The sequence below is a fragment of the Thamnophis sirtalis genome, unplaced genomic scaffold (genome assembly GCF_051295495.1).
Source record: "Thamnophis sirtalis isolate CommonGarterSnake01/CBP01778 unplaced genomic scaffold, rThaSir2_p1.2 scaffold_7, whole genome shotgun sequence".
Classification (NCBI taxonomy): Eukaryota; Metazoa; Chordata; class Lepidosauria; order Squamata; family Natricidae; genus Thamnophis; species Thamnophis sirtalis.
The window spans coordinates 40,805,028-40,830,628 of NW_028261387.1; the positions used below are offsets into that span (position 1 = coordinate 40,805,028).

Below are 25,601 nucleotides of genomic sequence, written 5' to 3' on the forward strand. Positions count from 1 at the left end.
TTTTCCAATGAAGGAATGGGGTTGGGGGAGAAATTGTGCCATTAAAGAGGATTGATCATCACAGAAATATTTCTGTGCACCTAAATTCTGTGCAACTATTTACCAAATAGTTTTCTTTTTTCCCCATTGTTCTATTCTACCTTTTATAGAACAATTAATGTTTAATTTTAAATACAATAGTAAGTTCACAACAAATATCTGAAGGACTAGAGAGATTGCCCACCCATAATGGTAGCCAATTATAGGCAAACACCTCGAGGCAACCGTATTTCTTTGCTTAATAATAATTTGTTTTCAGAACGTCAGATGTGCCTAGCTTTCAGAAAAGGTTGGGGACGTCTCAACTAGAGAGACACGTACTCCTAAGAAGACTGAGGTTTTAGCTAAAATACAGATGGTACATTCCATTATCTCTCCTTTCTCCTTGGGTACTTTGATTGTTCTTCTTGAAACCACCTGCTCTTTTTCTTACAGGTTACCTGGACAATGCCAGTACTTAGGGCTTCCAGTTGCTGATTACTTCAAACAGTGGATTAATCTCAAAAAGGTACTTTCATTGCTGATATGTCTTTTGCCCTCCCCCATCTCAGTCTTTGTTGTCTCTTCATTTCCATCATTTCCCCTTCCTTCTATAGTATTCTCCTTCTTTTCCTTCAAGGAGGTATTTAATAAGCGCTGCTGTTTTGCATTGAAATGAGGAGTTATTTTCTCAGAACCTGGGTGAAGCAAAGTTCCTATTGTATTTTTCCTAATAGAGTCTTACTGTACTTGATAGAATATGGTCTGCAGCTGGAAAATCTCATTGTGGGCATCCTGAAATAGCATCTCTATGCATAATAACTTAGCATTTCTCTAGGATAGGCTGGGTCAATTGGGGCATATCTAAATCTTTCTTCCTTAGAATTTCTGACTCTCCCCTCCCTCCTCTCTGCCCCAAATATTAGCTAGCTATTTTTGGTCTTTAAAATGCTGAAGACTTTTTGTTTTAGTCACTTCAACAAAACTACCACTGAACCTCTTTTCTTTTGTAGTTACATGTAGTTATAGCTGTTGAGGCAGGGATGCCTCCTGCCAACCCATTTCTTGGTTCACACTTTATTGTTAGGTTACTCAAATATCTTACTGAAGGGAAATAATAATAAAGATGTACTAGAATACAATATACTGGAATACTAGAATTAGTAGGAACTTGTTGTTTCCTGTAAAACATATATTATGCTTTCGTATACCTTTGGATTTGTATTTCTTGTAAATAGCATTATGTATCTAGCAATATACCTTTGGATTTATAACACAAATATGCTACATCAGATTTCCTGCAACAGAACAACTGGTGTTTGTTAAAACGTATATTCCTTGCCATTTGAACTCTTACTGCAATCTATGGATACAGAATGTATCACAGAATGGAATGGAACTGTAAAAAAACCCATGCCTTTCCTCTGTGAGAATTCCCTTCCTTGCAACAGAGGGCTAAGTAGCCAATTGTAAACACAAAGAAGATGATCAGGAAGAGATAACTCTAATGATGCTAATTAAGAGGCTCTATCCTGTTCAGGGAATACACAAATCCAAGATGCCAGAATTGGAAGTTTGATTGATAGTTATTGGAGATTTAACTGATGGTTTTATAAGGTTTCTAAACAATATATAAGGGGTTACATCTTCTCTGAAATTTGTAGCTCTTTCTTCATATCCTCTTGTGTGTGTTTGAAATGGCTAACCTACAATCATAGAATAAAAACTGATTCTTTCTCAAGCCTCCGTTTAAGTTTCTTTTTTTGCTTTTATGAGCTTAAACATATTATTGGACCTAACAATACATTTTTCTAAAACGTTTCTCACAAGTCTATATAGATTAATATGTAGCTCCACCCTGACTGAACCCAACTCTTTATATTATGTACTTCAGGAGTAGAAATTGACAGTGGAATAAAAAAACTGTGCAGCACATAGAATTGCAGCTCTTAACATTATTCTCCTAGGCACTGCTTGGAGAGTCCAAGCATGGGTTAATTTCAGCTTGCTGCCCATGGACTGAGTTTAAAGTTTGTGTAGCCACACCTCCTGGTCCTTTTAGAGGCCAGTTTAAAAAACTCAGTTGCCCTAAAAGGACGCAGTTGGGGAGTTCCAGTCCTTGAGCAACAGGTTGGAGTCTCCAAACAGTCTAGTATAGGGTAGCCTTTGTTATTTTTGTTGTTAGTCTGATAGTTTAGGTTCTCTTGCAGTTTGAAATTTTTTTTCCCCTCAGCTTGAGGCTACTCGGAGCAAAGCTGCCTTCTGCAATCATCACGGTTGAGGCACACCGCGGGGGGCTCGTTCAGCCGCTGCTGATGAGCCTGGGGGCAGGTAGGTAGCCTAGGAGTGCCCCAAACACTGTTGGAGGGCTTAATTCTTGTTCTGGAGACTCCTAAGAGCTCTCCAGATTGCCGACAGTCCCCAGTGTCATTCTGAGCCGCATGGTGGCCATTTTGGACCTTTTGAATTTGGCACAAATTTCTTCTGGCTGTTTGCATCACCGCTGCCTGCCTCCAAGAGCAGATCGCCGCTGGGAGGGGTGTTAACTCTGCAGACCTTGCTTCAGGCTTCCAGACAGGTCTCCCCCTCCCCAAGAAGAACATTCTGAGTGGCTGCAGAGTGTTTGGCTATCTGTCTTGGCCATACCCTGCTTTAATTTGGGTGCTGATCTGCAGGCGCTCTGGACATTTCCGCTAGATGCCATTTTGTTTCTGCTTGAGCCCTTAAATCACTCCAGGGCAGAGACATAACCATCTTGGACTCATTTGACTGGTTGCAATTTACATTGCACAACAGTCCTGCAGAGGCGAAGAAATTTATTCTGCCCTGATCCTCTAGCAATGGCATCCACCAGCACAGCCGAGGATATTGAACAAGCAGGTCTTTTCACCAGTAAGCATAGCAGGCCCGGGCCTGCTGGGAAGAGTGAGGGTGCTAGGCATCCACCAAAGGGAAAACAGCCCAAACCTAAGAAGGTGTCTAAGGCCGCTGAAAAGATAGCAGAGAGACGCCAGAGGGCCCTGGAGAAACAATTCCAAAAAGCCCAAAGGCTTGCCAGGCCTCCTTTTCTGCCTGCGGAGGCTTCTGCTGGGTGTTCATCGAGACATTTCACCATCCCTGGTGGAGGAAGGGGATCTTGATCTATCGCCCAACCCATCCAGGGTGTACCCTAGATCCCTCAGCCCGTCCCTGGTTGAAGATTCAGTGCATTACGCCTGTCCCTCATTGAGGAGGAGGGACTTTCCGTCCCCTAATCTTCGAACCAGGGGCCGTTGCCCAGCTGAGGACCAGGGCCATAATCTTTCCAATGAAATGAAGTAGGTCATCGCAAGCGTGAGATCTCAGGGTATTGCTAAGGGTATAAAGCAGCTGGGTTACTGCCTCGCCAGGGCCGATCTAGATCTAGGGCACACGTTCCAAGAACCAGGCAGGCAGGTCCTCATCTTCTGTCTCTTCTGCTGTTAGCAAGGAGTCTAAAGTGGAGGAGGGTAGACAGGAGGCCCCAGATTTATCGGGAGGACAAAAATCCAGTCCCTGACAAGCTTGCTTTCTCAGAGTTATTCAAATCCTCGATGTTAAAGGCTATCCTCACCAAGGCCAGAGCATCCACCCAGATGGGCACCCCAGAGCAAAGCAATAAGGAGGCCACTGGATCTCAGGATCCAAGTGCCAGCATTTTCAAAGAAACCACCCCACCCCAGGAATTGGTACCAGCCCCTCAGCTTTTCCTTGATGTTATTTAGCATCAGTGGGCACAGCTTGGGTCAACTGCGTGGGCCATGAGAGCTACCTCCTCCTCTTCCTTTTTCAATAGAGCATCCCTCTTCTGCCTGCGTAAATTGCAATCCAAACTGCCAGCTGGCAACATTAGGTTGCAACAGGATGTCAACAAAATTATTGCAGCAGTCGAATACTCGGCAGATGCTTCACTCAATGCCACCAAATTTTCTTCAAGAGCTCTAGCTTCCAATGTGACCTCGCGCCATCTGCTTTGGCTCCGCCACTGGCAGGTGGACATGAAGTCGAAGTAGAAGCTTCCTTCCGCTCCCTTCAAAGGGGAAAGCTTTTGGGGGAGGCCTTGGATTCAGTCTTAATAGAATCCAAGGATAAATGCAAGCTCTTACCATCTGTTACCAGGAAGTCGGATTGCAAGGGCCACTCTTATTTTCATAGGCAGCCCTTTCAGAATGTAGATCCTCCAGCCAACTCTGTGGGATTTAACCGGTCTTATCCCCAGATGCAGGATCACTCCCACGATAGGGCATTGTTTCGGGTCAAGGGCAGACAACAGCAGGCCCTTTCGAGGGGGTTTTCCAACTGCCCCTTTCATAGAAATAAGTGACCATCATCAGTCCCTTCCCATAGGCTGGCGTCTCCAACTATACGCTGCCCAGTGGGAGGCGACGACGACGGACGCATGGGTCCTGAATACCGTCCGTCACGGCCTCACCCTAGACTTCCTCTCTATTCCTCCGCAGACATTTGTCCAGTGCCCAATCCCGAAATCCGACCACAAAAGTCAACTGATGCGGTCAGAGATCTGACATTTACTGGACATAGCGGCCATTGAGCAGGTTCCTGTGGGCCAAGAGCAAAGGAGATTCTACTTCATCCTCTTCCTGGTCCCAAAGTCCTTGGGAGGGTGGAGAGCTATACAGCACCTCAAGAAACTTAACATCCATCTTGCATACAAGCGCTTCAAAATGCAGTGACTTCAGACCATATTGGGTAGCATCAGGAAAGACGACTTCTTGATGTCAATTGACCTGAAGGAGGCGTACTTGCATGTTCCCATTCACCCAGCGCATCACAAGTTCCTGAGGTTCTAGTTTGCAGACAAACATTATCAGTACAAAGCTCTACTCTTCTGCCTGTCAACGGGACTTTTACCAAGCTTCTCGCCGCAGTTGCAGCGGATTTCTACTCTCATCCAGTGAGGCTCCAGTGCTACCTGGACAACATCCTGATATAGGCGTTGTCCATGGCGCAAGCACATCGAGACCTCAACACCACCATTTGCACGCTCCAAAGGCACGGATTCTCGTTCAGCCTGGAGAAAATCCACTTGTCGCCAACCTCCAGAATCCAACACCTGAGCAGGGTGATCAACTCCACAAAGTCTTTCTCACGCAGGAGTGGGTGAACAGCATTACATCCCTTGTACGATGGGTCCGTGCATCCAAGTTGGCTTCCATCGTGACTCTATCCCAATTGTTGGGGAAAGTGATCTCGTGCATTGCAGTAGTTCCCTGGGAACGATTGTATGCACAGGAACTTCAGGGGTTCCTTCTTCCAATTCAAAGGTGCAAAGCCAGCAATTCCCAGCAATTCCCAGAGGGTGGTACGAGTGCCCCCAAGGGTGCTTCGATCGCTCAGGTGGTGGCAGTTGGCAGCATTGAGGAAGGGGGTCCTTCTTCAAGGATCCAGAGTGTCTCATCATAACAACAGATGGCAATTTATATGGCGGGGGCCCCCATCTGCAAATGCACATGACACAGGGCAGGTGGTAGCGAGCGGAGATCTCTCACAACATAAACTGGCTGGAGCTCAGAGCCACCAGACTAGCCCTGCGTCATTTCCACAAGCACATCGAAGGGCTCCACGTCTTAATACTAACAGACAACATCGCCACCAAAGCCCACATAAACCACCAGGGCAGGACTCGATCGAGGGCCCTCATGTTAGAGGCAGAGGCTCTAGGGTGATGGGCGGAGTGTCACCTCGAGTCATTGAAAGCAGACCACATCTCGGGAGAGGACAGCATGATCGCGGACTGGTTAAGCAGAACTACCATCAGCAACTTGGAATGGTGACTTCACCCATCTCTGTTATGCCAGCTATCTGAGAGATTTGGCCTTCTGATGATCGACCTCTTCGCCAGTCCGGAAAACATGCACATCCCCCAGTTCTTCTCGTGGTTCCAGTGCCCTGGTGCAGAAGGAACAGATGCTCTTCGCTGCTGCTGGCCTCCCGGCCTCTTTTACGCTTTTCTGCCTCTCCCTCTGATACCTCAGGTGATCAGAAAAATCCTGACAGAGGGAGCAGAAGTTCTACTGGTCACACCTTGCTGGCCAAGAAGGTTCTGGTATGCCGACCTTGTCAGTCTTTCGGTGACCAAACATTGGCGCATACATCAGGAGCAGATTTCCCTCAGCCAAGGGGCCATCCCTCATCCGGATCCTCAATGGCTCCAGTTGGCTGTTTGGCACTTGAGGGGGACCTCCTGAGGCAGGACAAATTTTCTGACGAGGTCATCCATACCATCCAGGCGTCCAGGCGACCTTCCATGGTCCAAATCTATGACGCTGCATGGACTATCTTTACATCTTGGTGCCATTCTCACCACATCGACGCCACCATGATGACAATCCCACAAATTTTGGATTTTCTCCAGGAGGGGTTGGACAAGGGTCTCTCACACCCAACACTCTTCGGTGACAGACGGCTGCCTTAGCCACCAACTTGTCCAGAGACACTTCTCAACCTTTTAGCAGGCATCCCAGTGTTCACAGCTTTCTGAAGGGGGCTACCAATCTCGGTCCTCCGCCTATACACCGATACCCAACTTGGGATTTATTGATTGGCTCCATTCGAACCGATCCATTCCATTAGTCTCCGGCATTTATCCTTTAAGACTGCCTTTCTTATCACTATCACTTCGGCTTGCAGAATTTCGGAGCTGGCAGCTTTTTCGGTCAGGGAGGACTTTTGTATTGTACAGCCAGGTAAATCTTACTGCGCATGCCCAAGATGGTGTCCTGTCGTGTTTGAGGAGAGCTTTGGGGAGATGATTGTCCTTCTCGGGGCTTGCAGGGGGTACCCTATCCCATCATTGGTTCCAGGTCCATCTATGAGAACTTCCTGGGACCTTGGGGATACCCTTGAGCTGCGATTTCCTGCCTTGTAGGTGGAATGTTGTGAGTGAAACAGGGCGGTTGGCGGTGAAAGGAGAATGGAGAGTGTTGGCGGCTGCCGGTGTGGGTGTGGTCAATGGCGGCAGCGGGATGCTCGGCCTGGGGTCTCTGCAGCCGGCGTGGGTGTGGTCAGCACCGGCGACGGGATGCCCAGCCTGAGGACTCTGCAGTTGCCGCTCCCCATGCTGTGGTGTTATCTCGGTTGCTCCCCCCCTCCACCCCCTTTCCAACTTACTTATGGACGTGATAGACTGGATCAGCAGGGAGTGACTGAGGCAGCTGGCATGGATATTGACACCAGCGGAAGATGACTTCGGTAGTTGGTGTGGGCATGGTTGGAGTGGGGGGGTTCCTTCGTTGTGGCCCCCTCCAGTATCACTGCCGTTGCCTGGGCCACCGTAATGTGTTATTTGGCCATTTGGTCCTCCGCTTGTGACACTATGGGCTGGGTCAACGGTGTGCGGCCTTGGCGACGGATATCAGTGTGGCTGGCATGGACAGAGCTTAGCTGTTGGAGTTGTTGAAGTTGTTGGAGCAGCCGCAGCTGCCGCCACTGTCCTCACCGCCACCATCACTGGCCACTTCACCACCTTGTAATTTACCATCTGCTGCGATTTTGACATCTGGCCGTTAGTCCTACATATTGTCCTTAACACTGACCATTGCTATGATGGACATAAGCTTCCCGCTACCCCCTTGAACACTGTTGGCTGCCCCCTCCCCCGTGGACATGTCATCTCCTCGTTCCATCTCCCCGTGATGTCATCCCGTTTGGTTGATGCCACACTCTCCTCTATGTTATACTGCAACAGAACTTTACTCCCTTCGGGAACTCCCCCTTTCCTGAGGATGGCCTTCTTGCCTATCAAGACATTTCCTTAATGACGGATCTTGCGATCCCGAGAGGTGGCATGCGAAGAAGATACTTCTTAGGTTTGGTTTTTAAACCAAATTTTAGGAGGGGGTGGGGGGGTTGATTCGGATGGCTCAGACAGGCTTGGGGGGACCGTCTGCCAGGGCAAAGGCCAGAGCTAACTAATGGGCGCGGGTCGGGAGTGCTGGGAAGGGTTGGGATTCCAGGGGAGACATTAAGCTACTCCATTGGGGGGGGGTTACCATCTCTACTGTTTGTGGGAGAGGCAGATATGGTGGGGGCCAAGGGCCAAATTATGTTCAGGGGACACGGGTTCGCTGTTTAAGAGCGATCGTGCATTCCAACCCTCATCGCCCTTCTCGCATTCCCGGGTGCTCGGGATTACAGGACCCTGGTCACCGGCTGGTCTCGCTTAACGCTAGGTCTGTGGTACATAAGGCTCCCCTCATTTACGACCTCATACAAGAGGGTAGAGCGGACCTGACGTGCATTACGGAGACCTGGTTGGGCCATGAGGGGGGTGTTCCCCTTAGTGAATTATGCCCACCAGGCTTCTGGGTGTTTCACCAGCCGAGAGCCCATGGCAGGGGTGGGTGGTGGTGGCAGTGGTTATTAGGGAAAGTCTCAGACCTCAGGAGGTCACTGTGCCTCAGATAGGTGGGTGTGAGTCCCTTTTTGTGAAATGGGGCCTTGGAGTCCAGGAGGGCCTTTTTGTTAGGTACCTGTCTCCCTGCTACATTTCATCGGCCCTACCGGAGCTGCTGGATGTGTTAGCCGGATTGGCGGTTGGTTTCCCCAGACTGATGATCCTGGGGGATTTCAATCTGCCTTCCATTGGCGAGACATCCGAGTCCGCTCAGGAGTTCAGGGCTTCCCTGACAGCTATGGACCTAACTCAGTTAATTCAAGACCCCACCCATAACAGGCGACACACGCTCGACCTGAGTTTTGTCTCTGGGCAGTGGATGAATGATCTAGATTTAGGGGATATTTCTATCCAACCCTTGTCATGGTCTGATCATTTCCTCATCAGGCTTGACTTCCATACTGCTACCCCTCACCGCAGGGAGGCGGAACCAACTAGATGGTTCCGCCCTAGGCGCTTGATGGACCCTAAAAGGTTCCTGATGGAGCTTGGGACTTTTCCTGAATTGCTTGCTCACAGCTCGACCGAAGCCCTACTGAAAGCCTGGGATAGGGCGGCCACTGGGGCCTTGGATCACATTGTGCCTTTGCGGCCTCTGACTCGGTGTCGATCCCTGGTAGCTCTCTGGTTCACCGAGGAGCTCCGGGAGATGAAACGCCGGAAAGGATGCCTAGGGAGTGGTTGGAGGGCCAGCCGGTCCTAATCTGATCAAACATTAGTAAGAATTCATATTAAATCCTACTTAGTGGCGATAAAAGCGGCGAAACGGCAACATTTTTCCGCTCTCATCGTGTCCGCAGATAACCGCCCAGCCATCCTGTTTAGGATGACCCGTTCCTTACTTAACCAAAGAACTGGGAAAGACCCCTTGCAGGGTAGGGCTGAAGAATTTGTTCAGTATGTGCAGGATAAAATCACTCAGATCTGGACAAGCTTGGACTCTGACTGGGTAGATTCGGGCGAGTTGACGGGGATGAATCTTGTGGAGACCCTGTGACCCTCAGGGCATGAACAGGATTATGGAGAGACTCAGTGCTGCCACTTGTGTGCTGGACCTGTGTCCCTCTTGCTTAGTTTCGGCGGACACTTTTTTTTTTTTTTAAAAAAGAGGGGTTCTTTCCCACTGCCTTGAAGGAGGAGGTGGTGAGGCCCCTCCTTAAGAAGCCTTCCCTGGACCCAGCTTCTTTAGCCAACTATCGTCCGGTCTCCAACCTTCGCTTTGTAGCGAAGGTTGTCAAGAGTGTGGTAGCACGTCAGCTTCCCCAGTACCTGGATGAAGCTGCCTACCTGGATATGTTTCAGTCGGGTTTCAGGCCCGGGTACAGCACGGAGACGGCATTGGTCACGTTGGTTGATGATCTCTGGCAGGTCCAGGACAGGGGCTGCTCCTCTGTCCTGGTCCTATTAGATCTCTCGGTGGCTTTCGATACCATCGACCATGGTATCCTACTGCAACGACTCGGGGGTTGGGAGTGGGGGGCACCGTTTTACGGTGGTTCTCCTCCTACCTGTCGGATCGGTCGCAGTTTGTGTTGACTGGAGGTCAGGGATCGACCCCGAGGCGCGTCACTTGTGGGGTGCCCCAGGAGTCGGTTCTCTCACCCCTCCTGTTCAACATATATATGAAACCGCTGGGTGAGATCATCCGTGGATTTGGGGTACGGTATCATCAATATGCTGATGATACCCAACTTTTCATCTCTACCCCAACCCACCCAAATGATGCCCTCAACGTGATGTCCCGATGCCTGGAGGCTGTGCAGATCTGGATGGGGAGGAACAGGCTCAGGCTCAATCCCTCCAAGACTGAGTGGCTGTGGTTTCCGTCATCCCGATTTGTGCATCTTGTTCCATCTTTGATGATAGGGGGAGAAATTTTAGCCCCCTCAGAGAGGGCCCCCAATCCGGGAGTCCTCCTGGATACACAGTTTAGTTTAAAATAACATCTGACATCCGTGACCAGGGGGGCCTTTTACCAAGTTCGCCTGGTATGTCAGTTGCGCCCCTTTCTGGATCGGGATGCTCTGTGCACAGTCACTCATGCCCTCGTCCTTTCTCGCCTGGACTACTGTAATGCTCTCTATATGGAGCTGCCCTTGAAGAGCACCCAGAAGCTTCAGCTGGTCCAGAATGCGGCCACGCGGGTTATCATGGGGGTACCTAGGTGCTCCCGTGTTACACCCCTTTTAGGCGACCTGCAGTGGTTGCCGGTTGTTTTCTGGGTGCGATTCAAGGTACTAATTATGACCTTTAAAGTGCTCAATGGCTTAGGCCCAGGGTACCTGCGAGACCACCTACTGTCACCAGTAGCCTCCCACCGCCCAGTGCAGAGTTAGCCTCCTCAGGGTGCCGTTGGCCAGACAGTGTCAGCTAGCGACTCCCAGGGGGAGAGCCTTCTCTGTGCGAGCGCCTTCCCTCTGGAATGAGCTGCCCCTAGAGCTTCGTATAATCCCCGACCTCCGTTCCTTCCGATGCACCCTAAAAAATTGGCTTTTCCAGCAAGCCGGCCTGGCCTAAACAGAATAAAATAAATGATTAATTTAATTGTTAATTTTAATCTAATCTTTAAAATTGTATTATTAATATTAATTGGGTTTGTTTTTGGATACTTTATTTAATTTCCTTTTTAACTTTTGTAATATGTTTTTTTAATGTTGTACGCTGCCCTGTGTCCTTTGGGAGAAGGGGGGCATATAAATCCAATAAACAAACAAAGAAACATCCTAACAGGGTCATTCTTAGGCTGGACTCATCTTTCCTCAGAAAGATTAATACCTTATTTAATAGGATGCAGGAAGTCATTCTTCCTAATTTCTGCCTGTGCCCCAGACATCCACTGTTTGGCATACACTGGATTTATAGGAAAAGGACAACTTCCTTCCGCAAGTCGGAATCATTCTTCATATCCTTTCAACCTTGCTCCATGGGCAGAAAGGTATCATCTTCAACCATAGGATGCTTGTATTAAGCTGGCTTATGAACATCAGGCCAAGCCAGTTCTAGCTCGCATAACAGCTCACTCTACGAGGAGTGCCGCGACTTGGGCCATGTAAGCATCCATTGAGGAGATCTGCAGGGAAGCTACCTGATCCTCGCTATCTTCATTCATACCGAATTACAAATTGCGACTGCTGAAGCTTCTTTTGGAAGATGGTCTTGCAACGGGTCCTCGCGGCTCCTGCTAACGAGGACAATCCTTCTTCCCTCCCTGGGACCACATAGTTTGAGTATGTCCCATGCTTGGACTCTCCAAGCAGCGCCTAGGAGAATGATGTTGGCTTACCTGGGGTCGTCAGTTGGTACTTAGGTTACCACCTCTAATACATCAACATACCGCATCCTTCTGGGTCTCATCCCTTCGTTTTTTTAAACTGGCCTCTAAACTCAATCCTTGGGCAGCAAGCTGAAGTTAACCCATGCTTGAACTCTCCCGCAGCCTAGAGAACGACCATTCAGGTAAGCCAATGATCATTTTGTTTGAATCATGGTATAAACAAATTGCATAGTTTGGCATTTTAAATTCTATTCTCATTAAATAAAAGCTTGCCAGATGAAATTGCTGATAATACTGTTTCTCATTTTGTTACATAAACAAATCTAAGAAGTAGTCTGAACAATTATAGGAGGAAAATTAGCACAATCTGTTTTGTCAATTCGGAGTAGGGCACAAATGTAATGAGGGAGAAGCTGGCAGCACGTGCCTTACTTTGACAAGGATTTTCTTCCTTCCCTGCTGCCAGAGTGAATGTCCTAGCTTATTGCTGGCATTCTGCATGTATAAGATGAAAGTATGTTGGGGACTTTGTGCCACCTAGAAACCATTAAGAATTGCCACTTGAAGTTTACTAAAGTTCTGGTGAATGTCTAGAAATGATCTAACTAATCAATATTGATGGATGTATCAAGAAGAAAAGTAAAACATTTCTGTATGATAATATTTGATATGAGTCAGGTAAAACTCTTTGCTATATTGTACTTCTTGCAACTTTTTCATTTGGGCTATTGATTTTTTGTTTTAAAAGTCTGGCTTTCATATAATCTATTCTGACATTTCAATGGAGGGAAATATTATGCTTTCTAAGAAAAACAGCTTCATGTATAGAGCTTGGGTTATAATTCACATGGGTGGGGTGGTTGCATCTTAGAATGGGGACAGCACAAAATCTCAGGATAGAGTCATAGTTACAGATCACAGTAGGGGAAATAACATTTGGGGTTAACATCAGTTGTAAATCACTTGCTTTCTTATCAGATGTAATGATTCATGCTGACTTGGTCAGAGGTATGTGACACATATTTTCTGTGCTTAGTATAAGAAGAGTCGAATTTGACTTGGTTTCAAGTTCTTCTATTTTCTAGTCTGAAGTGACTTCATTGACTCTACAATTTGAACAATCTCCTTCTCATGGAAAAGCTCTGGTTTTTCTTCTAGCACCAGGCTTTTTCTCTGCTGACCTGCCTATGGTCCAGAGACGGCCACAAATGAAAAGTTTAATTTCTGTTTAGAGTAAGTAGAGCCAAAATTCCAATGAAGACTGAGTTCAGATGTGTATGATTGAGAAGGACATCACAAAGTATTTTCCCAATTTTCAGTTTTATTGTGTTATATTAAATCTTGTCTATAATTTCTGTGAAGTGAATATTGTTTTAGATTGAATGGGTTGATTTATCAATTCTATATTACTAGGGTATTTTAAAAAACAAATTTTCAAGAAGGATGTGTAAAATATAATGTTTTCACTTTCCCAAAGATACTGAGATTTTGAAAGATAATGGAGGAGAGACTGGAGTAAAAAAAACATCATGGTGTGTGGGAAGAACAAAAGTGGAATAAGGATGGTAGGTAGGGAGTAGTAGTAAGGGAGAGGTAAAGTGAGTGTAATGGCTAGCAAAGGTTGACGTATCTTTCTGCTGCTGATACGGTGATTTTCCAGAATTACTAATGAAGATCATGAAAAACCTGATGGAATTGCAGCTAGAAGTCTTACAGCGAGATATTGTTTGGCTCAGGGAGATTGGAAGAAAAATAACAGCAGTATGTCTAGTATGTCTAGGAGTGGAGAAGCTTTGCTACTGTGTTTGGTTCGGAGCATTTTGAAAACGGCTCCTTTGGAGACCTTTAATCATTTATAGATTTTATGCCCTGGTTTTGTATCTAACATTGGTAAAATAACTTGGTGACTCAGAAAGGCTTGCTATTTGATTGGGAAGTACTATTCTTAGAAAAAGGTCAAGGGACCTGCATTTTCATTGTTTCCTATTCTTTACACTAGAACATAGAGGAAACTGATTCATTCCTTGTGACCTTGCGTGACTTAATGATAATGTGCTATTGTTGCATGAGGAGCTGTCCATTTTCCCACACCTAGCAATCAGATCCAATAGTCCATCTTGGATTTGCAAGAAAAGAAAGACATTCCAGCATACAAAGGTTAATAGTAGGGCTGTGCAAAGTACTCAGAGCAACATGTTGTGAAACACCTTGGGGAAAATGAAATTCTCCTCTTTGAAATGAGGAGACAGCTGCATCCGTTGGTAACCTGGGAATAGCTGCTTTGAAAGCTGTTCCCGTCATCTCCACATGTATGCACATGTACTTTGCTTTACTAGCAGTTTCTACAGGATCTGGGCATATCCACCTGCAAACCCTCTGGAAGAGCCTTGAGCTATACCAAGTCTTTCAGGAATTGCTGCTGGCTTAGTACTTTGAGTTTTCACTTGCCTCAGTGCATTTCACCAAGCACCCGCATGAATGCTTTGCCCAGTTGTATTAATGGCAACTTGATACTTAGTACAGTGACTTGCTAAAAGATTTAAAACACAATCCTTGTTCATGGCTATATATGTTGTCAGAAGTTTTATTTTTCTTTGTCCTCAAATGTTTCTTCTTGTCAAACAATATTGCATTTTTAATGTCACTGAACTATCTTGTACCTTTGAGTCATGAGCTTAGTGAGGACTTGGGATAGAGAGTTTATCAGATTTAATGTCTTGTTTAGATCAGGCTTTAGCAATGCTTCCCAAAATATGGATGTTTTTATAATGTTTCTATGTACCAGATTTTTCCTTAAACTCTGTCCATTGGCAGTGTTGAGATAGTTGCTGTGCTTTTACTTCTGCTATAGACAAATACAGTATTTACCATTCACAAGATTCTATGGACAGAATTAACTTTCATACATACAAAGGAGCTATGTTGCTTTAATTGGAAAAGCCAAAAGTTCACTTGGATCAGAAGAGAAGTGCACTAGGAAAATAGGAAATGCTTGAAGATATTTAAGTGCAATAATAGAAACATGTGAATAAAGTACTGGTGTGAGGAAAAATGTAGGACAAAATACAAGGTATATGTAAAAATGAGATTACCATATAAGAATCTCCCTTGGAGTTTTCTTCTTTATGGGACTTCACAAAATTGCCCTTCTCTAAATATCTATCTAAAGTTATGCATTTCATAGAGCTAGAAATTGTACTTTATCATCAAAATATGTGCTACAGATTCCTCAAAGAAGAGAAACTCTTTTGTCCGCAAATACCATGAGCATTGATAACGTTGTATAAACGATTGGTAGTAGCCAATAATAAAATGCAGTTCCTCAGACTGTGTAATAAAACAGCTTTGATTACAGGGAGCAAAAGGGATGTTCTTATACAAACAAAACAGTCTTATTCATCACCAGTACTATCTCCATCCATCCACTTAATATATTACTCTATTATTCGCATGTACTTCCATCTCAAAGTGGTACATAAATAAAAAATGAAAAAAATACAAGAGTAAAGTACATTAAACTAAAACAATATAAAAACATTTCTATTAAATGTTTTTAATGGAGGAAATGGAGAGGAAGAATGCACACATACATACCTACCTACCTACCTACCTACCTACACCCCCACACCCCCACACCCCCTATGTATGTGAAGACAGATTTGTAAAGAGATAGGTACCTCTTGGATTTGGGTGTGAGTTTATTCCAAAGAGGAGGTACTACCACTGAGAAGACTTGTCTACAAAGCTCTATGAGCTGTGGAACAAGCAGCAAGATCTCCAAATAGCCAAGTCAAGTTATTGCTACAATTTTAACATCTGCGTGGTCAGGTGCTTCACTCAACAAACTGGTCTCTGCATTTCCCACCAATTGCACCTTTGGATCAAGGATATTTTCACATATGTGCATTAAACTAAACTAAATCAACTAGCGGTACCTGAACACACTTGTAAGTGGATCACAAGCTTCCTAACAGATAGGAAGCAGCAGGTGAAACTACTAGGCAAAATCAGATTGTGTACTGTACAATTAGCACAGGAGCCCCCCAGGGCTGTGTGCTCTCTTCACTTCTCTATATACCAATGACTGCATATCAAACAATCCATCTGTTAAACTACTGAAGTTTGCAGATGACACAAGAGTGATTGGTCTCATTTGAGACAATGGAGGAGGTTGAACAACTAGTCTCATGGTGCAACTGGAACAATCTGGAACTGAACACACTCAAAACCGTAGAAATGGTGATAGACTTTAGGAGAAACTTTCCCATACTACCATCTCTTCCATTACTAGACAATACAGTATCAACAGTAGAGACCTTCAAATTTCTAGGTTCTGTCATATCTCAAGAACTAAAATGGACATCTAACATCAAAAACATAATCAAAAAAGCACAACAAAGAATATTCTTTCTGCGCCAACTCAGGAAGCTCAAAATGCCCAAGAAGCTGCTGATACAGTTCTACAGAGGAATTATTGAGTCTGTCATCTGCACCTCTATAATTGTCTGGTTTGGTTCTGCAACCCAACAAGTCAGATACAGACTTCTGAGGATAATCAGAACTGCAGAAAAAACAATTACTGCCAACTTGCTCTCCATTGAGGACCTGTACACTTCACGAGTCAAAAAGAGGGCTGTGAAAATATTTACAGACCCCTCACATCCTGGACATAAATTGTTTCAACTCCTATCCTCAAAACAACGCTATAGAGCACTGCACACCAAGACAACTAGACATAAGAACATTTTTTTCCTGAATGCCATCACTCTGCTAAACATATAATTCCCTCACCACTGTCAAACCATTGACTTAGGCTGCATTACTATTACTATTAGTCTTCTCATTGTTCCTATCACCCATCTCCTCCCACTTATGACAGCAGGATTTTAACTTAGTTTCTTGTATTCTTACGATTTATATTGATATTGTTTCCTGATTGCTTATTTGTACCCTATGACTATCATTAATTGTTGTATCTTATGATTCTTGCCGAATGTATCTTATCTTTTCATATACACTGAGAGTATATGCACCAAAGACAAATTCCTTGTGTGTCCAATTACACTTGGCCAATAAAGAATTCTATTCTGTTCTATTCTAAAATAATGTAAGCAGCAATAGTTAGATTGTCCTTGATTAAAAAAGGATAAAAACTTTCTAAACCAAGTCCATATATTAACTGAATATAAAGACAGGCTTGTTCATTTGGGAATTCAGTGATAGTGACATTCCTACGAGCTTTCCTAATTTTGGAAAGTATGACTGTATTTAAGAACAGGAAGATTCCTCACTTTGTCGCTTCCCATATCAAGAAGCATACAACTATAATATATATTGTCAAGATCTAGTTTCAGTACTTGGGTTTATTATTATTATTTGGTTCAGAACATGTATAGCCACCCCTGATTCAGATATAACATAGATAGAGAGCTAAATGTTATCGGCATATTCATAACATCTTATCTATTTTTTTAATGACTTGGCTTCATACAGAACCTTCAAGATATGTTGGGCTCAGTAGTATAGAAAAGAAAAATGGGTGGGGGGCAATCTTTATTGAAAATATGTACACAACTATAGAAAAACCAGGTTGTTATACATTAACAGTTCTATTGTGAGAGCAAATGAGGCATTCACTAGGCCTAAGGTTTCTTGATTTTTACCTGACACTACTATGGCAGTGCATGTTACAATTGAACGCGAAAAACAACATTAATATATATTTTAGCACAGGTAGACATTTCTACAGTTTAGGGCACTTTTACCTTATAATATGCCTCCTTGAATTGCATGCATACACTCTGCATAATTGTGTTCACTGGAATATCAGAATCCAAGCTATATATCAAATGACAGCATTGAGTTGACTGGACAGATTAGTTTTACACTGGCAGACACTTTATGAAAAAAATTATCAGAAGATTGGTGCTTGCTTGGACCTCTCATGTCTCTTTGCTGTTCTGTTGGAATTGTTGCTTTAGGAGACAAAGTTGCAACTTTGTCTGAGAACTTAGAGTTTAAACCTGTTACGAATCCACTGAATATGTTAATTAAACTAAATTTTGAAAGATAAAAGAGATAGTAAAATTAGCAAATAAACAAGGAAGCATAAGGAAAAATATATGAAAAAAGGCTAAAGATTAGCCTTTCTTGTAATACTCTGCCTTATGTGTTAATATTCCAAACAGAAGTATATAAAATCATGTATTTAAACAAAACAAAACAAAACCATATCCAAGGATCAGATCTTGAGCTGACCAGTGAATTTCCAATGAAATTAACAAGCAGCAGGTTTAACAGAAGCATATAAACTATTTTCACAAGGCTCATGGTTTATGTGGAGGAGTCTGCTGTCAGTTCTTGACAACAACAATAATAAAAACCCCTGACCAAATTAATGGAAGATAAGAGTATCAATTGGCCTTTTATTAGGATGTGATGAGCATTTATCCTTATGCTTAGGACATTTCTAAACTTGAAAATTAATGATTGGAATGGGGTGACTAAGAGTATGCTGTTATATTCAGTGGAACATCTTTATCTGACTTTAATCAGGGATACAATATAAGTTGGTTGAATTGTTGGTTTGATCAAAGCATTAAGTTTATATATTTTACTAGAAGAAAAAATAGCTTAGCTGATGCAAAAGAACCTGCTTAATTAGCATTTCTACTCTCAAACATCTGCTCAACTATCTAGTCTGGAGACAGTTCTTATAGGAATGTGACAGAGATGCTGTTGGTCTGAAATGAAAATTTGCTACAAGTTGTTGTTTTCTTCCTTGCTAGGTTTAGCACAAGGGTGGGTTTTAGCCGATATGAGCATACTGGTTGGTGAAATTTAGCATGCCTTCCCGTACCCCTTCTCCTGGAGTCCCCATACTGGATTGCTCCCTCCCATAGCCTACCCACTCCCCTCCACTCGTTCCCCCCGCGCGCCCGGTCGCTGCTCGCTTGCCCCGCCTGGCCACACCATGCTTGCCCCGCCGAGGCTGCAGGCGGCCGGGGAGGTGGGGAGGGAATGCTGCCTGTCTGCCTGCCCCCTCTAGAAGAAACCAGGCTGGCCCTGGGACAGTCATTAGCCCACACACCACTGTCATGTGCCCACTCTAGGGGTGCAGCCGGCACCAGGACAGGAAGGAGAGGCCATCCAGCAGAGTGTTCCGAGATCAGTGGGTTGGCGGGGAGATTGCGCAGGGCTGGACTGGAGGCAACAGGAAGGCAGGGGTCGGGGCTATGCCCCCGTACCGGCGAAAAAAAGAATATCCCATTCTCGCTGTCTTGGAACTGCGCCGCGAGGTAAGGGAAGCAGGTCTTGGGAGAGACCTTCCCTCCCCCTTCAGAGCGCCTGTGTGGAGGATAGGAGGCGGCCTGGTTTGAACGCTGGTGGGCGGCAGTGAAGGAGGTGTATGAGAAAGCACCTCCACTGCCTGAACGTGTGAAGGAGGCAACTGGCAAGCTCCTTTGCCCTTTGCTATGCAACCTCCATTCGTTCTCCTCCTGCCTCCTTCAAACGTTCAGGCAGGGAGAGAACGAAAGGAGATGCGCATAACCGAGGGCAAAGGAGCTTGCTGCTTGCTTCCTTCACACGTTTGGGCAGTGGGGGTACTTTCTCGCATGCCTTCTTTCTTTCTCCGAAGGCGTGCGAGCAAGCACCTCCACTGCCCGAACATGTGAAGGAAGCAAGCAGCAGGCTCCTTTGCCTCGGCTATGCGCACCTCCTTTCTTTCTCCACCTGCTCGAACGAGTGAAGGAGGCACTCACTGGCCACTAAACCGCCCATTAGCCATCATTCAAACCAGCCCACTTTCTCTCTCCCGGCATGGGCTCTCTGGAGGGGGAGGGAAGGTCCCTCCCAAAACCTCGCTTGTCCTAGTAGTACCCTGGCAATAGCAGCTGAGCAAGGGAAGGAGGAATTCTGTGAGTTGAAGTCCACAAGTCTTAAAGCTGTCAAGTTTGAACACCTCTGGGATTTTTTTTTCTAAAGGGTTAGGGGTGCAAGGTCTTGTAACTTGACAGCTTTAAGACTTGCGTGCTTCAAATGCCAGAGTTTCTGAGCCAACATTTTGGTTGCTAAGCTAGAGCGTTGTTAAGTGAGTTTTACCAAATTTTACAAGTTGGCCACGCCCACCCAGTCACGACTGCCAAGCCACTCCCACCCAGTCACATGACTGCCAAGCCACTCCCGCCCGGTCACATGACCGCCAAGCCACTTCCACAAAACAGGCCTATTTTAGAAAAGGTTCTAAAAATTTTTGAAACCGACCACTGGTTTAGCATATCATACAGTTTGCATTTTTAAAAAAACGTTTCTGTACATCTTATTGCCAACTAGAAGACCTTTTTTATTTACCTAGGCTTTTAAATTGTATTTAATTCAGATAGTTTTAAAGTTTGGTGATCAGTTTGTTGCTACATAATTTGAATTGTGTCTTCATTTTGTATTTTGTTTGATTTTACTGCACATGTTTTAATTCAGGTTGTATTATGACATGTTTTACTGTAAACTGCTGTGATAACTTTGGCTGCTGGGCAAGTTTAAATTTTTTAATAAATAAACAAACTTTCATTTCAGTGGATGAGATCAACATGTTGGTCATGTGGTAACTGAAATGATACTGGTAACTGTCCAATTACTGATATGTATAGGCAGATGCATTGATCTGATCCAGGAAGGAAGGTGTGTTTTCTCTTGTCTCTCACTCCTGGAAGGGTGTATGTGGCCAGTGTGCTACCCCTTTGCCTTTAAATCTGTCATGCAGCTGTCTTGAACTCTGGAAATCCTTTCACTCTCTTCCTCATCTTGTTAACATGTGTTGCCTTTGGGGTAATCAGGGAAAAAATATTATGTCCTTTTACAATTACCGGGTTTTGGAATATTAAAATGTCTCGCTGCATCGGCGGTGTTATTTTGATTGGTATTCTAACCTTTGACTAGCCCATAAAGCGAGCCGCTCTTCGAGCCAATATTGCAGGACTGAAATTTAATTCCGAAATGATTCCAGATAATAGGGAGACAGATAATATATGCATGAAGGATATTATGTTTGGACTAAATGCAGCAGGGCCAGGGCTTGGGAGTTGAATAATAGCCCAGAGTGAGTTATAATCTGTGGGACAGAAATACCTTACTGTCAGGGCCAGGAGAGGAACTCTTAAATCAAAGAGAAAGAGCTAGCGGGTAGTCACTGGAGACAAAAAGGGCATCCAGAGAGGCCTTAAAGAAACTGAAGTATACTCCCTGAAGTGTACACTGCAAACAGTTCTCTAACCTGGATGCATAAATATCATTTACAAATTAAAGTCACATTTGTGGAAATAGAATGGGAGAATTGAAAACAAATTTCAGAGTTTTTAAATTTATTTTTTGCTTTTTTCATACTTGTGCTCTATGGTATATAGTAAAGGCATAGTGCAACCATAGAAATGGAAAAAAGGAGCTATTTAGCACCCATTTCAAATATCAGTAGAATGTAGTTCTGTGGGTCAGCACTCCTTGTATGCTTGTTATTTAAAGAAAGAAATAGCAGGCGCTCCTTATCCATAGGGCCCTTCTTGTAATTTTCGAGGAGTTAATGTGGATGACATTATTCTCTCAGTGTAAAGCCATCTGTAGTGATTCATTTTACCTGTGCTGGAAAATTTAAATATATTGAAGCATTTAAATATATTGTAAAGGACTTGTCTAAGGACCATCTTTTTCCTGTGAAACATGAATATTAGAATATGTTAGTAGTTTTGTCTGTTTACCAAATAAATTTAGGATGTTCTTAGGATTGGCTTGATGGCCATTGAACTATTTTTAAAATTTTTAAAAATATTCTCAATGGTTTGTGAGTTTTTTTGGCTAATTTTATTTTTGACGCTTGTTTTAGTATTTTTAAATACTACTGATACTAATTTTCTTGCTTGAACTCATTGATATTGGGTGTATTAAGAAAACAGGCTTGGGATTATCATGAAGATAATATTTGTTTGTTGGAGGCTAAAGCTAAGACTGGCATTGAACATCATTTAATCTAACTTCAGTTGACAAAATAAAACATAGATGACAAACGTTCTGGCTCACTCGGCATTGAATTGTATTTATCTCAAAGCCTACCTTTAATTTATTGCTATAAAAGCACTTTACTGTATATATTGAAAACAAAAAGGGTTTTGTCAAATAATGCTTGCACTTTTTTATACATTTCTAACTAGCATTCATCATATGTATATAACAAAATGCAATGCAGCAAATGGTAGACTTCATCTACAGCTGGTCCGGACCAATCCAGCTTGTTATAGCTGTACATCACTGTCCTGGGGTGACCCATCCTGAAATATTAGGCTATGATGCTTAAACATTTGTGTTCGTTGTTTATAATCCTTTTAGTTGCCATCTGGTCTTGTCTGTGATGGTTGATGTGTGGCTGCATAGGCTAATTGCTAACATAGACCTCTGCCTGCTATTTTTGCCTGAATGCTGTTGCTGCACAGTGCCACAATTAAGGGGTTTATAATATTAGATGATATTTTTAACAGTTTCTTTTAAAAAGTTTTATTTAACACAAGAATGTATATTCTGTTATATTACAAATATATTATAAGAATGGCTGGACTGGAAGAGATGACAGCCAGAATCAAATTTGGAGATTTATTGATTGATTGGCCAAAGGCTGTAATAAAAAATGCATTCATTCAACTTGGAGGTTAAAATTCTAAGAATGTGAGATATGCAGATGATGCCATAAAATAAGACTTCAAAAGCTCATCATGAACACAAAGATGGAAATTGAAAATCTGGGTTAATATTAAATACTAAGAAAACAAAGAAACTGATAATTAACATAATTAGTAAACTTACAATTGATAGCAAAGGGTAAATGTGATAGATGTCTTTGTCTTCCTGAGCTCAAAAACAGATTAAGATGAATAGTATGGAGGAGAACTAAAGAAATTAATCCTGAGGAAAAGGACAGTGACAAGATTAGAAAGATAAGGAATTTCTATAACAAAGATCAGAGTAGAACTTTATAGAATGTATAGAATCAGAGGGGAGAAAGTAATGAAGCAAGGCATTTCTTGTTCTAATGAATGGCTATGAAAGAGAAAGAAGATGGGGACCTTTGATTTATGGATTTGAAGACTCTTACTAAGAATAACATATATTGCAAGAACCAGTTGGCTCTAAATGAAATAAAGGCCTACTGTTCCACTGAGACAATGATCAGAATTCACTTTGGGCATGTGATGTGATTGGTTGATGAATTTGAAAAAAAGCAATACATGTGGCAAGGTTGAGGGATGGAGAAAGAAAGTTACAGACACAGACCTGTGCATGAATATAATTAAAATATAATTAAAATCATTGGAATATCCTTGCAGGAAATATATATTATTGCTTGGAATCGGTTGAAGAGGTAGGCATTTATGATCCATCCATCCATCCATCCATCTATCTTTATCTATGTATCAAAAATGTGAGTCCTCTTTTTTTAATTAGCAGTGATTATTATATCACAAGCTTTTTTTTCCTTTTCTTTTGTGGGTGTATACATGTATTATGAGACCTCATCCTTGTCATGGTCACATCACTCCTTGCTGAGGTTTGACTTCAGGACATTACTCCCTCACTGCAGGGAGGTGGAACCGATTAAGTGGTTCCGCCCCAGGCACCTGATGGACCCGATGGGATTTCAGAGGGAGCTTGGAGAGATATCTGACTCCCTTGCCCGCAATCCGACCGAATCCTTAGTCGCTGCCTGGAATGTTGCGGCGACTGAGGCACTGGACCGGATTGCGCCTTTGAGGCCTCTCCACGGCAGTGGATCCAGGAGGGCACCTTGGTTTACTGAGGAACTCCGGGAGATGAAGCGCCAAAAGAGACACCTAGAGCGACGTTGGAGGACTAGTAACTCTGAATCTGATCGAACACTACTAAGAGCCTTTATTATGACTTACCTAGTGGCAATATGGGTGGCAAAATGCACGCATTTTTCCGCTCTTATTGCATCCGCAGAATCCCGCCCAGCCGCCCGGTTCAGGGTGACCTGCTCCCTCCTGGAAGGTGAGGGGGTGGGGGAACCCCTGCAGGGAAGAGCTGAGGAATTTGTTCAGTTTCTGTCGGATAAAATCACTCAGTTTCGGACAGACCTTGACTCCGCTTAGGCAATACCAGCCGAGATGCCGAGGGTAAGTCTAATTCGGATTTCCTGGGATGAATTCGAATTTGTCACCCCTGAGGAAGTGGACAAGGCCATGGGAGCGATGAGCGCCTCCACCTGCTTACTGGACCCGTGCCCCTCCTGGCTGGTCTCGACCAGCAGGGAGGTGACACGAGGCTGGCTCCAGGCAATTACCAACTCATCTTTGCAGGAGGGGTCTTTCCCGCAACCACTAAAGGAAGCGGTGGTGAGACCCCTCCTCAAGAAGCCTTTCCTGGATCCAGCCGTCCTGAAAAACTACCGTCCTGTCTCCAACCTTCCTTTTCTGGGGAAGGTTGTTGAGAAGGTGATGGCGCTTCAACTCCGACGGACCTTGAATGAAGTGGATTATCTGGATTCCTTTCAGTCTGGTTTCAGGCCTGGGTACAGCACTGAAACCGCTTTGGTCACATTGATCGATGATCTCTGGCGGGCCCGGGACAGGGGCTGCTCCTCTGTCCTGGTCCTATTAGACCTCTCAGCGGCTTTTGATACCATCGACCATGGTATCCTACTGTGACGACGGTTGGGAGTGGGGGGGGCACTGTTTTACGGTGGTTCTCCTCCTACCTGTCGGATCGGTCGCAGTTTGTGTTGACTGGAGGGCAAGGATTGACCCCAAGGCGCATCACTTGTGCGGTGCCCCAGGGGTCGGTTCTCTCACCCCTCCTGTTCAACATATATATGAAACCGCTGGGTAAGATCATCCGTGGTTTTGGGGTACGGTATCATCAATATGTGATGATACCCAACTTTTCATCTCTACCCCAGACCACCCAAACGATGCCCTCGACGTGATGTCCCGATGCCTGGAGGCTGTACGGATCTGGATGGGGAGGAACAGGCTCAAGCTCAATCCCTCCAAGACGGAGTGGCTGTGGTTTCCGTCATCCCGATTTATGCATCTTGTTCCAACTTTGATGATAGGGGGGAGAAATTTTAGCCCCCTCAGAAAGGGCCCATAATCTGGGCATCCTCCTGGATACGCGGCTTAGTTTAGAAGAACACCTGACGGCCGTGACCAGGGGGGCCTTTTACCAGGATCAACTGGTATGTCAGTTGCGCCCCTTCCTGGATCGGGATGCTCTGTGCACAGTCACTCATGCCCTCGTCCTTTCTCGCCTGGACTACTGTAACGCTCTCTACATGGGGCTGCTCTTGAAGAGCAGCCGGAAACTTCAACTGGTCCAGAACGCGGCTGTGCGGGTTATCATGGGGGCACCTAGGTGCTCCCATGTTACACCCCTTTTAAGCGGCCTGCAGTGGTTGCCGGTTGTCTTCTGGGTGCGATTCAAGGTACTAATTATGACCTTTAAAGTGCTCCATGGCTTAGGCCCAGGGTACCTGCGAGACCACCTACTGCCACCGGTAGCCTCCCATCGTCCAGTGCGATCCCACAGACTTGGCCTCTTTAGGGTGCCGTCGGCCAGACAATGTCGGCTAGTGACCCCCAGGGGGAGAGCCTTCTCTGTGGGAGCGCCTTCCTTCTGGAATGAGCTGCCCCCGGAGCTTTGTATAATCCCGACCTCCGGTCCTTCCGAAGCCCTAAAAAGTTGGCTTTTCCAGCAAGCCAGCCTGGCCTGAACAAAACAAAATAAAGTCTGGATCACTGTTCATTTTAATTCGAATTTTTTTTAAAAAAATGTATTGTCAATTTTAATTGGGTTTGGGATATTCCATTTAATTTTTTT

General features: G+C 44.6%; 1 protein-coding gene and 1 pseudogene across 3 annotated transcripts in view; both read left to right on the top strand.

The window, feature by feature from the left end:
- Positions 1-25,601, top strand: part of ERI3 (ERI1 exoribonuclease family member 3) — a 305,203-nt gene that overhangs the window by 119,091 nt on the left and 160,511 nt on the right. For all 3 annotated transcript variants that reach the window (XM_087719794.1, XM_087719795.1, XM_087719796.1), the window contains one exon: positions 475-547. In XM_087719794.1, the coding sequence (XP_087575920.1) occupies positions 475-547 (73 nt within the window). The remainder of the gene's footprint in view (positions 1-474; positions 548-25,601) is intronic.
- On the top strand, positions 5,781-9,449 carry LOC148044622 (uncharacterized; annotated as a pseudogene).